This window comes from Anabas testudineus, chromosome 24 (assembly GCF_900324465.2).
Source record: "Anabas testudineus chromosome 24, fAnaTes1.2, whole genome shotgun sequence".
Classification (NCBI taxonomy): Eukaryota; Metazoa; Chordata; class Actinopteri; order Anabantiformes; family Anabantidae; genus Anabas; species Anabas testudineus.
Genome location: NC_046632.1, coordinates 16,177,585 through 16,193,397, shown reverse-complemented (window position 1 = coordinate 16,193,397; position 15,813 = coordinate 16,177,585). Strand labels below are relative to the sequence as shown.

The 15,813-nt window shown below is 40.3% G+C and overlaps 1 protein-coding gene across 2 annotated transcripts; it reads left to right on the top strand.

Moving 5' to 3' along the window:
* The first annotated feature begins 4,594 nt into the window (after positions 1 to 4,594).
* unc93a (unc-93 homolog A) lies at positions 4,595 to 14,544 on the top strand. Of its 2 annotated transcripts, none has more exons than XM_026342197.1 (9): positions 4,595 to 4,798; positions 8,990 to 9,118; positions 10,146 to 10,327; positions 10,447 to 10,676; positions 11,661 to 11,786; positions 11,893 to 12,104; positions 12,312 to 12,447; positions 12,536 to 12,667; positions 12,803 to 14,544. In XM_026342197.1, the coding sequence occupies exons 2-9, from the start codon at positions 9,029 to 9,031 to the stop codon at positions 13,090 to 13,092; spliced, it is 1,398 nt and encodes a 465-aa protein (XP_026197982.1). In that variant the 5' UTR covers positions 4,595 to 4,798; positions 8,990 to 9,028; the 3' UTR covers positions 13,093 to 14,544. The 2 variants fall into 2 exon arrangements, with proteins under 2 accessions (XP_026197982.1, XP_026197983.1); XM_026342198.1 differs by lacking the exon at positions 4,595 to 4,798 and adding an exon at positions 5,952 to 6,385.
* The last annotated feature ends 1,269 nt before the right edge of the window (positions 14,545 to 15,813 follow it).

Sequence of the window (15,813 nt, the reverse complement as noted above, 5' to 3'; positions counted from 1 at the left end):
GCTTCATCTAAACATGACATGTAAATTATGCACTTAGCTCTAGTTCATTGATGCATTTTAAAGATTTAACTTCGTCTGTGAATGATGACTGGTTGAACAGCTTCCGATGCTCACACACACACCACCCTCCACATTTAATTAGCTTCTTACTGTTCTTTTTTTTAACATCTTACAACTGCTGGATTATTTAACTTGGTTTTTATCTTGATGTAAGCTGCATTAATCTTATCTTGCATCTGCTTCTTGTCAGTTTCAGATGTCAACAATCAACAGTTCACATTCCAAACTCTTAGCTCACGAATGCCTAGAAACGCGTTGACTTCCCTGACTGTAAAACCTCTGAACTCGTGTCCTCTCAACGCTACCGAGATGCCAACGCACACATTTCGCCTTGTCTCTCCGCCCCCTGTGTTCTGTGTGTGTGTGTGTCATTCTGCTAAATAAAGCTGTGGAGTGTTGGGCTCAGCATCTCTGCATCGCTTGTTCATTGTGCACAGTAGCAGCCCCATGGATGTTGCACCATGTCAGCAAACACATGACAATAGCTCGCCTGGTGTCTCTCTCTCACACACACACACACACACACACACACACACACACACAGGAAAACAATGGATGTTTTGGAAGTGACTCCCGGCTGTCACTAGTGTAAAACACTAAGCCTGTGTGTGATATGTAGCTTGGTACAAACAATACACACAAACAAAAGCTGCCAGGCATAAAAAATAAACAAACCAACATTCTTCTGCAGCAGATTGATAAAATCAGTTTCCTGGAGTAAGGACGTCACAAAGAATTCAGAGTTTGAAGATCAACTATTGCAGGTTAATTGATTGTCCACAGAGAACCACAAGCAGGCGACAAAGCAAAGCAGAACTTAAATCAGACACTGAAAGCAAAGAGTCAGGAGAAGAAATGTTTCAGTGTCACAGGAGAAAAGTGAGAATCATCTGATCCAGATAGAATTAAAGAAACTGTGACATAACATTCAGGCCTGTGTTTAATTAGTAGGTCAAACCAATTATTTCATCAACTGTACCACAAAACAAGAAATCCTACACTTTAAAGTCGAACCAGAGAAACGTCCGGTTTCCTAACACGTCCTGATTAGAAACAGAGAAACACACTGAGACGTTTCTCGGCTCTGGTTAAGCTGCAGAAACTTCTGAAACCGCTAACTGCTGAAATACCCACACGTCACCGGCAGGCTGGCAGAGGCTGACACCGAAATGCAGCGTGCGAAGCTGAAAGCTGGAAGTGAATCTCCCCACAGACACCAGAAGCTAAAAGCCAGAAGCTGGAGTCACTGCCTCCTGTGGTTATTGAGCCTGAGGCAGCGGCCGTGAGCAGCTGCCGTGTGGTTTTGCAGAGATCTGAACCAGACCGGTACGTGATTGTCAACATGATGAGGTTTTTAATAGGCCAACTCTTACTGCTTGTTTCTTTAGATCAGCGTGACCTTTCAACTCGCTACTGACACTGAGGGTTGGCAACGTAAAGGAAACATGTATTTACTGGAGAACACACATGGATGGATTCTAAAACAGGTCTACTGGGCATGAAGTGAGTTAATGTTCCTCGTTTAAAGGCTCAGTGAAAACATTCATAATGATCAAAACAACACATGTAAAACTATCCTGAAGAAACACAAAATGACAAAGTGGAACAAAAGGAGACAACAAGAAATGTTTGAAAACAGACATGGAAACGTGAGCAACACTGACCAAACAGCACAAACATGGACATATAATAATAAAAAAGGACAAAACAGAAGTGAAAGAGACTCATGACGACCAAAAACAGACCTGAAGTGACCACAGAGAGACACAAGCTGACAGAAAAGAGATTTCACAGGATCAAAAATGACAAATGGAAACAAATGGAGGCAGAGCTTTGTTGAACTAAATGACCCACAGAGGGGGACAGTTTCCAGTTCTGCTCAACCTGCAGCACAAACGAAGCTTCAGTCCAAACAAAGACCTCAAAGACCTCAAAGACCTCTGCTGAGCGACTGACAACTCACGAACCCCCGACACCCTAATCTGGCTTGACCCTGATTGTGCTCGGCGGGTGCAGCTCTCCGGTCCTGAATCTGGTTTCCTCTGATTCTCTGACCCACAAAACTTAACAAAACACGTTTTATCAAATCACAGCCTCAACAGTGTCGATTAACACTTATAATAAAGTTTGACTTCGGTTGTAAAATCGATTTGATTTTTTAATTCTGCGTGTTGTTGTGAGAGGAAGGAACTCAGTGATGTCTGCGCTGCGTGTTTTCCTCTGCCCGTTTCCCTTCTCTCCTCCTCTCTGAACAATAACCTCTCACCTTTGCCCTCAACTCAAGTCGCTCTTCATATTTCCTCTTTGTGAGGAATTCACTGGAAAAACCACGAGCGTTTATTGACTGTAAGCGAACTATTTACTGCTGAAAGCACCAGACAGACACAAAGCATTAAGAACATTTACACGTCTGAAGCTGCAGAAAGGCGCATTGTCTCTGATTGTAATGTATATTTTTGAACTTTCCAATAACTTTCACTTACTTTAGTTTAAAGATGGTTCAGTCGTTCTGGGTCACAACAGGAAATGTCAGGACTTTTATTTTCTAAAAATGTTTCAGTGGTTTAGATGCACAGCTGGGATTTCTAGTTTCTCCAAACAGACCGGTCTTTGTATTAAGTGGGAATTCCACAGCTTCCCAGCTAAATGTCAGCCCCTGAAGCTCCTGAAGCTCCTGAAGCTAATGAAGCTCCTGAAGCTCCTGAAGCTCCTGAAGCTCCTGAAGCTCCTGATTCACGCTCTCAGTCCAGTTCCTGCAAAAACAGGCTGAACATTAGTGCAGAGTTTTAGAGCTGGAGGGAACTGATGCACTGATGCTGAAGTTAAATTAGCTGCACAGGTGAGACACAGCTGCAGTTAGTCATTTAACTAGATACTGGAATACAGCTAAAGGTAGCAAACAACGACTGCTCTGCTCTCCCTGCTCTGCTGTGCTCTGCTACACTCAGCACTGCAGATGCTCATTATAAACTACGATAACTGACAAACGCTGTTTAAAAACATTTAAAAACATTAATGTTGAGTGTTTAAAAAGTGGATTAAAGCATGAAACGCTTTTAAAATGTGATGGAAGATCATTGAAATACTGAGTCTCTGTAGAAAAACAGAATAAAGGCATTAAAATGTCCATTATTCAAATTCTGTTCTCTTTAATTAAACACATTGTTTAAAGCTCTATCTACTTTCAATTCCTGCACAGACTCAAAGTAAAGTCAGAGGCTGGATGAAGACATCAGATTTATGGATACTGCATCTGTATCTTAAATCCCTCAGGATCAGTATCGCTATCCGACTTTAAAAACTCATATCAGACCGACCACAGCCGGGTTCACGCGCAGGTCTGAGATTCCAGGAAGGATTTAGGTGAAAGAGCCGAAGGATTGGCCGCGAAAAGAGAGTCTGGAGGTTTTTCCCATGACTCTGTAGCAGTCAGACAGGTCGGGGTCTGCGATCAGTGCGACCCTTATTCCTTTACATCACTTCACGTTACCCCAGAGAAATGAAATGAATGAATCTGAGACTGAGACTCCACCTACAGAAACAAAGAGAGAAAACACAGATGAACAGATGAACTACACCACAACAATGAGAAGTTTACAACTTCCTGTTTGTACAATATAATGCACAATCATGTTACATCAACATGTTTTAATATCAGCTGACGCTCACACACACACACACACACACACAGACACACACACACACACACACACACACACACACACACACAGACACAGACACAGACACATCAGCCAGAGGTGTATTATTAAAGCGCTCTGAACCGTTCAGCTCATATCAGACATACCTGTCTGTCTGCCGCTCTAATACCTGTAATTCTCTGCCCCTGGGCTCGGCTAGCTGTGTGTGTGTGTGTGTGTGTGTGTGTGTGTGTGTGTGTGTGTGTTTAAATCCATTCATTCAGCCAATAAGCACTCGGGGAGAGTAAACCAGCCACTGTAGCTACAATCAAACCAACCAATCATGTTAGTAAAACTTGTTATTAATCATTTCAAATTAGAATAAAAGACACGATCGAGCTGCATCATGGGAAATGTAGGATATAGATCAGGTTTGTGTGCAGTTTGTGCAGCTGTGTGAGGGTTAAGGATTGTTAGGAGGGAGTAAAGACAAAGTAGTAATTGAAGTAAAACTCCCACATGTTATTAATGCAGCACAATATTGAGGTACTTCAGTTTAGTTTGTGCTACTTTAGATTTATTTATGTGCAGTACACTCAATTTTTCCTTCTGTTAGTTTTTCAGAGTCAGATGAGTAATAAAAAATAAATTACACCAGTATTTCTTTTACTTCTGCTACTTTAATTCTAATACTCTGGAACGTTTAGTTGTAATCTCACAGTCCTAATTATAGTTAAGTTAAATAAAAATAACAGACTGTCTACATCTGTCAGCACTATCTAACATCAGCTGATGTTAAATATTCTGTGGACGTAACAAACTTCTTCTTCTGCTTTTTTCTTTTTCCCGTTGTCACTTGTTAGCAGAAAAAACATCAAACTGGAAAGACTGTTAAAAGTGTGCCAGCGGCATCAAGGAGTGGCTCCTCACGGCAGAATGGAGAATTTAAAAACATAAGAAACGACAGAAACAGAGAAACATGTTTGAAGAATTGAGAACAGAGGAGCTGCGGAGGGTTGTGACTGAAGGCGGGAAATCAAAAATAGAAGAAAATACAGATTCTTTGGCAGGTTTCACTAAAGGGAGCTGGGAATTGAAGGGTAAGCTGGAAACCACTCCTGTGTGTGTGTGTGTGTGTGTGTGTGTGTGTGTGTGTGTGTGTGTGTGTGTTTGAGATATTACTCTTTATATAAAACAGACATGTCTAAATCCTGTGGTGTCTGGAACACACTGTCCATCACCTTATGGCAGGAGTGAAGTATTTCTTAATCGTACTGATAAAATTCTTGCAGGATGACTCCGGGAGACTCTGCAGAGTTTCAACTTTTTAAATTACGTAGTTAAACTGTTCTGTTATCTGACGTTTTTGGCTTCGTCTCCTTTTAAGTTGTCATCTCACTCGTTTTCTTTACATAACCTTGTATTTGGCACATGTAGAAGAAGTTTTCACATTCTTTTCTTGAAGTACTACTGTGTACAAACACTGCATTACAAGTCCTACATTACAGTATAAACAGTAACAGCAGTCAAATACACAACTAAACTAAACTAAAGTCTGTTAAATGTAGAAACACTTAGATGGAAATACAACTTCTCTGTGATATTTTTAACCCCTTCAGGACAAATACTTAACATTAGGACTCAGCATTTTCTTATGGATGCTTTGGTCTTCAACAGAATCACAAACTGTTTGCTCACACACTAGAGATAGATGAGATAGACCATACCATATGAGGGTGCTCTGTTCTACTGGGTCTGATGTTCAAACTGTGGACACTGGCTCCCTCTGCTGATCAAACATATGAGGTACAAACCTTCACATCAGCCCATTAAATGCAGTATGTGACCACGTCCTGACTCTAAACACCATGAGGCAGCTTCACCTGCACAGCTCCCTGGTTCAGTATCCTCTAAGCTACTGCAGAACGCCTGTTTACGTGTATTTGTTTGAGTGTTTAAAGCACACGTGCACGTTTGCATGAGCACTGACTCGTTTTGCATCATGTTGCTCATGTTAGAGGAAGTAAACGGTTACAGTAACTGAGGAAAGAAAAGGATGAGATCAGCTGTAAATAATCAGAGATCTGATAAAAACTAAAGGACACACCCAACCCCACGAAACTGTCTTAACTACAGGGTGGAGAAGTCTATAAGAAGTCCATAAAAGACATAATCTGATAAAAGTACAGTCCTACACGGGTCTACAGAGGTTCCCTGGCTCGGTTTCTGTGTATAAACAACTGTAAAACAATCAGTATTTTACATCATTTATGTGAAGAACCTTGATCATTTTCTACATAAACACTGAACAAGTCTCTGTCACGGCTGCTGTCTCACTCACTGACTCACTTCAAGTGCCTGAACCATCGCTGCTATTTCAAACTCAAACGTGCCGGGCGTGTATTTCTCAGGGTTATTGTCTCTTTGACTGTTTGTCAAAACTCACGAAAGCAGAAGTGGTAAATAAATTATTGGAGCCAGTCCAAGACTGAAGAAGCTCTGACTGATCGTTGTGAAATGTGCACGGACTTTGGTGACTTGTGATAAACTTTACACTCTGAACTGTTAAACTCTGGTCAGGGGACTTTGTCCATCACTGTGAAGACAACAGGAAACACAAGATGCATCATAATCACAGGACAACGTCCACTTTGAACACGTTTGGTACCAGCAGATCAAATAAACAGGTACAAAAATATCAGTGGTCAAAAGATTTAAAACTGATGATGAGAAAACAGACCCCAGGCCGTGCCATATTGTTTTTGGTCAATGTGTAGATTTTAGTTGTTATTAGTCACTTTAGGATAATTGTTGTCTAATTTTGGTAATTTTCTGACTTTATGTTTATTTCTAGTCGTTATTTTATTCTTTGTGGTGATTTCGCACGTTATTGTGGTCATTTTTTCCTATTGTCTCCCTGATCTGCCACGTGAGGCTTTCATTTGTTTCCTGAGCACCGTGACTTTCAACAAGAGTAGTTTGTGTGTAGTTTATGTAGTGTACCTGATCCTTGAAGCTGGAAAAAGGACGTTTTGTAGAAATGCACAATGTTCTGTTAGACATCTCAATAATTCCACTTTAAATACCTTTTATTTATTTCTACAATCCGCTTTGACCACATAACTGACTAAAAACTAGAATTTGTGCAAAATACAACCAAGAAAAATCAACAACGTCGTCTCAGCCAGTTTCAGGATGACACAGCTTTGATGACATTGTCCCACAGAGCTGTCACTGGACGTGCTCTGACGTTTTAACATATGTTGGTTAAAAAAGTGAATTAACCAGGATGATTAGACCTAGTAGTAAAATCACTGGCACTATGAACCGCTACCCTCATCTATCACCATAATGAATTTAGAGTACATGCTGGTTTTCTGCTTCTTGTACTTTGTCTGTGTCTTATGTTACTGAACTGCTGTGCAAACTACTGCCTCTTGGAGACAATAAAGTTGTTGTTGATTGATTGATAACATATCTTCTGCTCTCATCTCCTGAACTATCAAGGTGCCTGATACCCTGAAGTATAATTCACATTAACTGTCTCTCATTTCAACATCTAGAGGGTTGACACATACATCAGGACGTGTTCTGTGATGGGAAGTCCACGCTGCACGCCTGTTCACACAGTCAGAAATAGGTTAAAGCGAAATGTCGATGTTAAGAGAACTGAAAACAGGATCTATATCTTAAATCTGCTGACATTACTGGTTTCTGGTTGTCGGTGATATTTAAGAATATAGAATGGACTGAAGCACCAATTTAACCAGTGGAGCTCGCTGCTATCACGATGACACACAGCTCATACACCCGATTACTCACTTGAAAATGGGTGTAGCACAAGGTAGCCAGCAGTACAGCAACTTTCACCATAGCTTTAACCAATCTTCATAAAACCTCCGTCGTTCCACAAATTAAAAAAACCTGTGCGTTATTTAAAACGACACAATCAAAACTAAAAGTCATAGGTCGTAGCTTCGTGCAGCTCAGTGTGTGAGGTGTGCCTGTCCTTGTTGCAGTGGGTCAGTTTATCAGTGGCTGATATGGAGAGTTCCCCATAACCGATGTGATTAGTTGAGCCATAACCTACTTTTGTAATCTTTCCTAACCGACTTCCTAACACACAACACAACTGTCAGTCTTCAGCTTGTGCAGACTGCAGCTGTTCGATGAAGAATACCTGGTCTGGACCCCTGTATCTGTGACGCCCCACCTGAACCTCTTAAACTCTTCATTTTAATTTCTTTATTAGCATTTTTTTCTGTGTTTCTTTCTTGATGAAAACTCTGCTCTTAAAAGTGTCGTATGATGAAATCATTGCACAAGCTGCTGGGTTTTGCAGCTGCTTCAATCCCGAGAGGCAAAATCTGATAAATAACAAAACACAAAAGTGATTGAAGGAGGTTTTCACTGAGAGGTTAACACAGGTCTGCATCAGCTGTGAGCCAGTTCGAGTACAGCTGAGATAACAGAGTAAGGACTGCAGTGACCCCGTGTTTCTGTCATGTTTCTCAAACAACAACAAGCTAAAAAGTTGTAAAAACAGTTGAAAGGTGTTGTCGTAAAAAGGAAAATGACCAGAAATAACATGCAATAAACCTTTGCTCTGTGTCACTGCTGCACTTATTGCATGTTTGTATTTATGCAGTTTGCAGGTGCAACATTCAATGTGATATTTTATCTCTGTTTGTTTTTAAAGATCTTTTTGTGCTTGTTTCTGTCCCTCTGCTGTTGTAAACACTGTGGGATTAATGAAAGTCCATCCTATCCTATCCTGTCCGATCCTAATGTATATACAGTATAACGGCTCTCAACTATTAATGAACACAGTCTCTGAGCAGAACATGAAACTGAACTTGAACCACAGAGGAAATTAATAGATGTGGTTAAAAATACTAAGGAGGAAGAAGGAAAGTAGGGAAGAAGCTATAGTGCAGCAGCGTTTACGGTCACAACATCTGTAATGGCTCAAAGTAGGGAGGGCGTAAAAGTAGGCGGGTGTGCAGTCTGATATATGACCATATGAATGATTACGTAGGAATCTGACGTGGAAGGCAATTCAGAGGCCCTGTGACGGGGAAACGCTCTGCAAGAACTTGTAGTGAGTGTGTGTGTGTGTGTGTGAGGGCTGGACTTTGTTCTCAGCTATTTCCAGCATATGTCTTTATCACAGCTGCAATAACTTTCTGACTTTACTTTTGAGCTGTGCAGCTGCTGTACGAAGCCGTTTATCATACAGTAAAACACCACTTAAGACCAGTTTTTTATTTAATTTAAATTAATTTTTTTAGGTGAAGGATCCGTAGAGGTTCTACCTCTGTAACGCAAACATGATCAGCCGTAACTTCAAGAACGTGTTGGTGGTCTCCATTGGGTTTCTGTCTCTGTTCACGGCTTATGGAGGCCTGCAAAGTTTACAGGTTGGTGGAAAAGTTGCATTTGATTTTTTCAGCAGCATTTCTAGTGTTAATAGGTCATGTTAGCATGTACTCGTCAGTGTAAACTGTAAATGAGTTTCAGCACTGAGGAGAGAATCCACACACACACAGTAAGTGATTTGTTCAATGTCCTTTTATGCAGAGTTTATTTGGTTACAAATGGCAGGTTGTTCATTTAAAAACACACATTTCTATGTTCTATTGCTTCCGTTTAGGTTCTATTATCTTTATCTACGAGTTTATTAAATCCTTGTATGTTTCCTCTGAGATTGATGAATGATGGGTGGAGCAGATGATCTTAATGTGTCAGCACCAGTTCTGCTAAATTATAGAGACTTAGTCTTATTGTATAGTATTCATGTTGTTTTATCTGTGAATGTTTTCTCTTTTAAGGAAATTGTGCTAAATTATTAGAATGCCACAAATACAGTCAGTGTAATGGCACTTTTATTGAATGTATTGATGGATGGATTCATGAAGGGCAGCAAATTTTAAAAAATACTTTGACTTTATTTGACAATAAGCAAATAAACAGTAAGATTAAACATGTTTATTCCATGAAATGTCCTTGAGTACAAAAATCCCATTAGGTGTAAAATAGAAAACGTTTAGCACAACTCGTGATTACTAACACACAAGTACTATAAATTTATTGTCCAAGTATAATTCTGCATCTAAGATTTTTCGTGACATGCTCAAACAAAGAGTGCACCGCAAAATAATTAGTAAAAAGAAGAACGGCAAATAAATTCATTTAAATTATGATGTTGTTATTATATTATCACATTCTACTTATGTAGATTATACTTTTCAGAATAGAAAAATGTTCAATTAACACAAAATATTGGTTTTATAATATCAACTCTGCAGAAACGAGAGCTGATATTCATCTGAAAGTCTGATTCATTTTAGTAAATACTGTATAAACTGTTTAAAGCACTGCTCACTTTACTTAAATGTAACCAGCATCGTCCCCTAACTGAGTCCTGTCTCTGTTCTCTGTGTGCAGAGCAGTCTGAATGCAGAGGAGGGGATGGGAGTGGCGTCCCTGAGCGTCATCTACGCCTCCATCATCATCTCCTCCATGTTCCTGCCTCCGATCATGATCAAAAATCTGGGCTGTAAATGGACCATTGTTGTCTGCATGGCCTGTTACGTCTCCTACTCCATTGGAAACTTTTTTCCAGGATGGTAATGATGCAGCATGTAGATTTTATCTGATACAGAATGAATGAATAAAGATGAAGACAAGTGAAATATGTATTATCTTATTATATTATTATACTTATTGGCTTTACTCTGTCCTGCAGGTACACCCTCATTCCTACCTCTGTAATACTGGGACTGGGTGGCTCTCCTCTGTGGTCCGCTAAATGCACCTACCTGACCATTGCCGGTAACACGCAGGCTGCCAGGGAAGGCAAAAAGGGCTCTGATGTCATCAACCACTACTTTGGCATCTTCTTCTTCATCTTTCAGTCGTCGGCTGTTTGGGGAAATCTCATGTCATCGCTCATCTTTGGACAGGACACCAAAATAGGTATGTAGATCATTTTAGTGGCAGTGTGTGATGAAGCCAGTTACACAGACTGAGCCGTGAGTGTTTCTGAGTGCAAGAAGGTTTGAAGGTTGGAACTTATTCCTTCACCTGGACACAGCAGCTGGAGATAATTTGAGACTGTGTCTGAATGTAGAGGTTTAATGAATTCTAGTGTTTGTTGGTTCCTTCTTTCTGATAATAAACCACTTCTTCCTGACTGAATAAACTTATTTAAAGTTAATGTTTACATGTGTTACATTCCTGCACGTTTTATTTTTTTTGCACATGTAACTCCACATTTATTACCTGTTTATGGGATTTTTATCTTAAGTAAAGTTATTAAAATACTCAAACATTAACAACAGAGCACTGATGAGATGAGAGTTGAAACATCCTCAAGTTCAGTTGCCAGTAATTTAAGAAGAAGCACGATCTGGACAACTGAGGATCTTCACTGACGTATGTATGTACGTTCCACTTCTTCATCGTGGGTTTGCTTCAAGACATCTTAAATCTACCCTCAACCTCAGCCTCCCTCCTTCATCCCACGTAGAGCTGATCCAGCTCCACAAAACCATCGGCAACGTCTGCCTCTTAAATCTTTTTCTTTATGGGATGAAGTTAAACTGAATAGGAAAGGGTGTGTGGTGTTGCCAGGAGTGCAGTGTATTACTTTATGGCGTCACTTCTCTCTGGCTTATCAACTTATGATGATGGCACTTGTTGAGCTGTACTTCTCGGAAGAACAATGCTGAGTTATTTATTCCATGTTACTTATTGTTTACACAATCTAGCATAAGCAGTATTTTAAGGAGCAGTCGTAAAAACACAATAAAACCTTAAAGTACTGCACGCTGTTTTCCTAATGAACACATTTACTGATCCATACTTTCTTTGTGCAAACTTTTCATTTTCAAAACACATTTCTCCCCACAAGCTAATGCTAGTAACATGACAGCAGCAACTTTCTTTATTTCCCTGCAGCTGAGATCCCTGATGAGCAGCTGCAGACCTGTGGAGCAGCTGACTGTGGCCTTAACGTCACCTCCAACAGCACAAGCACCAGGCCCGAACAGCAGCTGGTGTGGACGCTGGTCGGCAGCTACATTGGTAAAACCAGCTTTTACTGTGTCTGCTGCAGATTGTTGTATTTATTAACACAGAACCAGTATTGAAATAAACTAGGCTGAGACCAGTGTTGTGTGTTGTGCGACAGGCGTGGGTCTGCTCGCCATACTGATCGTGGCAATATTTCTGGACAACATTGACCGGGAGCAGGCCAGTCAGTTTCGTGGGAACCGGGAGCCGTTCTGCCACACGTTCCTGGCCACGTTCAGACTGCTGAAGAACTGGAAGCTGCTGACCCTCATACCTCTCACCATGTACAGCGGGTTTGAACAGAGCTTCCTTTCTGGAGAGTATACCAAGGTGAGGAGAGAGGATTTGATGCAGTCTGTGTTAGTGAAAACTTTTTATTTATTAGAAAATGCATTACATCAGATTTTATCAGTCCTGTCTGATTCTATATACTTAATCATGTAAAACAGTATTATACGGTATAATTTGATTTAGGTTTTTTATTTTGACCTGTTGGATCTGTCCTCTCATTTATTGGCTTAATAAATTTCCTTGCAGAACTATGTGACGTGTGCTTTGGGGATCCATTTCGTTGGCTTTGTGATGATGTGTTTTGGAGCCACCAATTCCGTCTGCTCTTTTCTCTTTGGGAGACTCGCTCGGTACACAGGCAGAGCGGCACTCTTCTTCTTTGGTATGATCGTTTGATAAAATCGGATTTTGTTGGGATTTGACAATCGGTGACCTGCTGACATTCATTTGATGTTCTTACATGTTTCCAGCTGCACTGACCAACTTTGCCTGTATCATTGCTCTCCTGTTCTGGAGGCCTCATCCTGACCAGCTGCCTGTCTTTTTTGTATTCCCCGCCCTGTGGGGTATGGCAGATGCTATCTGGCAAACTCAGACCAATGGTAAGAAAGTCCCATCAGTACATGGAGCACTCATTTCCAATGTCATTAGGTGATAATGTAGTTGTTGTGTTGTTGTTGTTGTGTTGTTGGACTTTATAAACACTTAATCTGTGTTCCTCTGTCCGCTCTCTGCAGCTCTTTACGGCGTCCTCTTCCCCCGACACAAAGAGGCAGCCTTTGCCAACTACCGCATGTGGGAGTCTCTTGGCTTCGTTATCGCCTTTGCCTACAGCACCTTCCTATGTCTGGAGTATAAACTGTACATTCTCCTGGCTGTTCTCGTGCTCACTGTCATCACCTATCCCATAGTGGAGTACAACGAATACAAGAATCCCACACCACCCGTTGAAGAGGGGACATATTTAAGTCACAAGGAAGCAATTCAAGCAGACGACAACAAGATAATCAACCAGACACAAATGTAAAGACTGAAATGAAAGTTTTATTTAGGTTTAAACATGTTTTTGTTGTTATTCTTATATATTCTGATGCCAAATTGCTCAAATTACTTGAGAATAGGAAGTTGAATACATTTAAGAATCTGTGATGGGAAAGATGCAGAACCTTTAAAGGTGCAATCAGAAACTTGTCTATTTACTGCGTGTTGAAAACTGCAAGCACTGACTTTATTCTTTACTGGACAACCCTCTACTAAACCCTCTTTTCTCCACTGTGGTTCACTTTAAGATGTATTCTGTATTAAGTTCTTAATCTGAAGCTGGAAATGAACGGATGAACGAGGTGGAATAGGAGTTCACTGAAACTTTGGTGGGTAAAATCTGTTTTGGCTACAGAAAAGTAAAACATGTGCATCTCACGCATCGTGTATTAGTCACGATCAAAAATCTACAAATCAACAAACAATCAAGGGGAAATGAATTTGTACATGAACAATTGATCACACCACCATTTTCTCAGACTACAGAGCAGTATTGTTTCACTTTTGCAGTGTTTTCAGTAAACTAATGATTTACTATACGTTTTAAGACTTGTCTCAGTGTTTATATTTGAACATTTGTCAGCGAGGGGTCAGGAAATTACAACTATACATTATAATTCACCTATAAAACATAGTTTAACATTTAAATTGTTGTTCTCACCTGTTTCTCACTTTACATTAAATGGTTGATGATGCAACTGGAATGAAATTTCCAATCGATTTATCTTTAATATTCAGGTGTCAAATTGTAAAAATGATCAGAAGCATTATTTTTTTCTCTATAGTCTAACAAAAGGTACAACATGAAGGAGTGTTTCATGTTTTGATGGGACTCTGCAGGTGATGTTGTGATTTCCAGTTTGACCTCATGATGGTGCTGTTGTACCACCTTTAATATTAATGACTACAGTGAAGCTGAACAGCACAGGTGAGGACTGTTTTTAACAGCTTCTATCTACAATAACATGTTGGTCCAACACCTGGGTCACAGGTTTAGTGCACAACAGCATGTTCTTTGATAGTCCGGGGTTTTGATGACAGCGGCTCTGAGAGGAAACTACTTCTGTTCTGTGCTCGACTCAGGCCTCCAATTACAGTCACAGTCTAATGTCCAGGTGTTTGTTGAATATCAGACGGTCAAAAACACCGTGCACACCCTACAACTACCGCAGCACTGGGTAATAAACAGTCTGAGAGCAGTCTAGAATCAAATCTGACAGCAGTTCTGCAGGAAACCCACCACGGCTGTTTGTCACTGTATTTATTAAAGTAGTGTAATAGCAAAGAAAAAGAAGCAAGTTGAATTGTTGTGACACAGACTGAGGGTTCGCTGTGTTTTACAAGTTCTGTCTGCATATTTAAAGCCAAGTTTGTTATGGTGTGTAATTACACGTCCAGACATCTGTGCGTATTTTTATGCAATAGTTGTAATAAGTGCACAGCTTTCACACACTTTTTCATGCTAACTGTGTTATTCTGTTATTCACAGATATTGTGAGAACACAATGTCGAAATGGTAGAATTAATGCAGACAGGAGCAGAGTACAACGTATGTCAAAGTCTCCTTAAGTTTCCACCTTCAAAGCTGTGCTGGAAAATAAAAATCACAAAATAAGTTGTGTTAACTTTCTGTTTTAGATTTAGAAATGATGCAGATTAACATTTTTATCCTCACCAACCAGCTTCAGCGAGTGTTCTCCAGCTTTTTTCACAACAAACTACAATCAGAAACCTTATATGCACACTCTTTGGCCACTAAATCTAATTCTCGTTTGTACTAATACTTGTAGTAGTATCCACAGTACACCACTAGGTCATCCCCTTTCCTTCTGATGATGATCTTACAGAAACCCGGTTGTCTGTATTTAGAACCAGTCAGAGTGCAGCTCCACTGGAGCAGTTGGAGCTAAGGGCCTTTTTCAAGGGTGAAACACTGTTGATGAATGAGAGGCAGATGCTGATTTTTGTTTGTCCCATCCAGATTTTAACCCTGAGGGTCTGGGGGATTGAACGAGTGACGAGCTTGTTGCTCTAACCTTTGGTATCTGGGATAAAACATGTGAACTGTACCTTTAGTGATAGTTGGTCACTGAAAGGTTGTTCCTGGCACTGATACTGAGATGTTGCTGAAAGGTCCAGTATTTACCTACGTAATTAAATCTTCAAACATAAGTTCCACAAACATACAAATCCTTAAAACCTTATCTATTCTCATTTGGAAGATTCAGTTTTGTTATTATCAATGTAACTCAGAGATGCTGACAACATTCAGGTGATGTGTGTTGTACAAAAACAGGATTACAAATTACATGAACTGCATCCAAGTACTGTCTACAGCCTCTTTACCCGTCAGTAAAGAAACGCTGAGTGTCGATCAGGAATTGACGAGTCATTAATGTCACAGTCTGCATATGAACAAGTTGGAACAGATTTGGTTTTCAATAGAACCCTGTTTTGTACTTTGTGCGGCTTAAGAAAATAATTCACATAATGAGTTTTCAGTGTCAAGTTAGATCATGTAAAATGTCTGTTGGATCAACGATGAGCAACTCATAACTGTTTCCATTGATTGTTTGTGGTAATGTATTTGGCTGAGCAGAGCTCACGTGAGGGGAATCTTTTTTTTTTTTGCAAAAGGAAGGTGACCTCAGGGAAAAGCTGGAGGTCTGTTGTTGTCTGTGCGTTTCTCAGTTGGAGCTTATAGCTG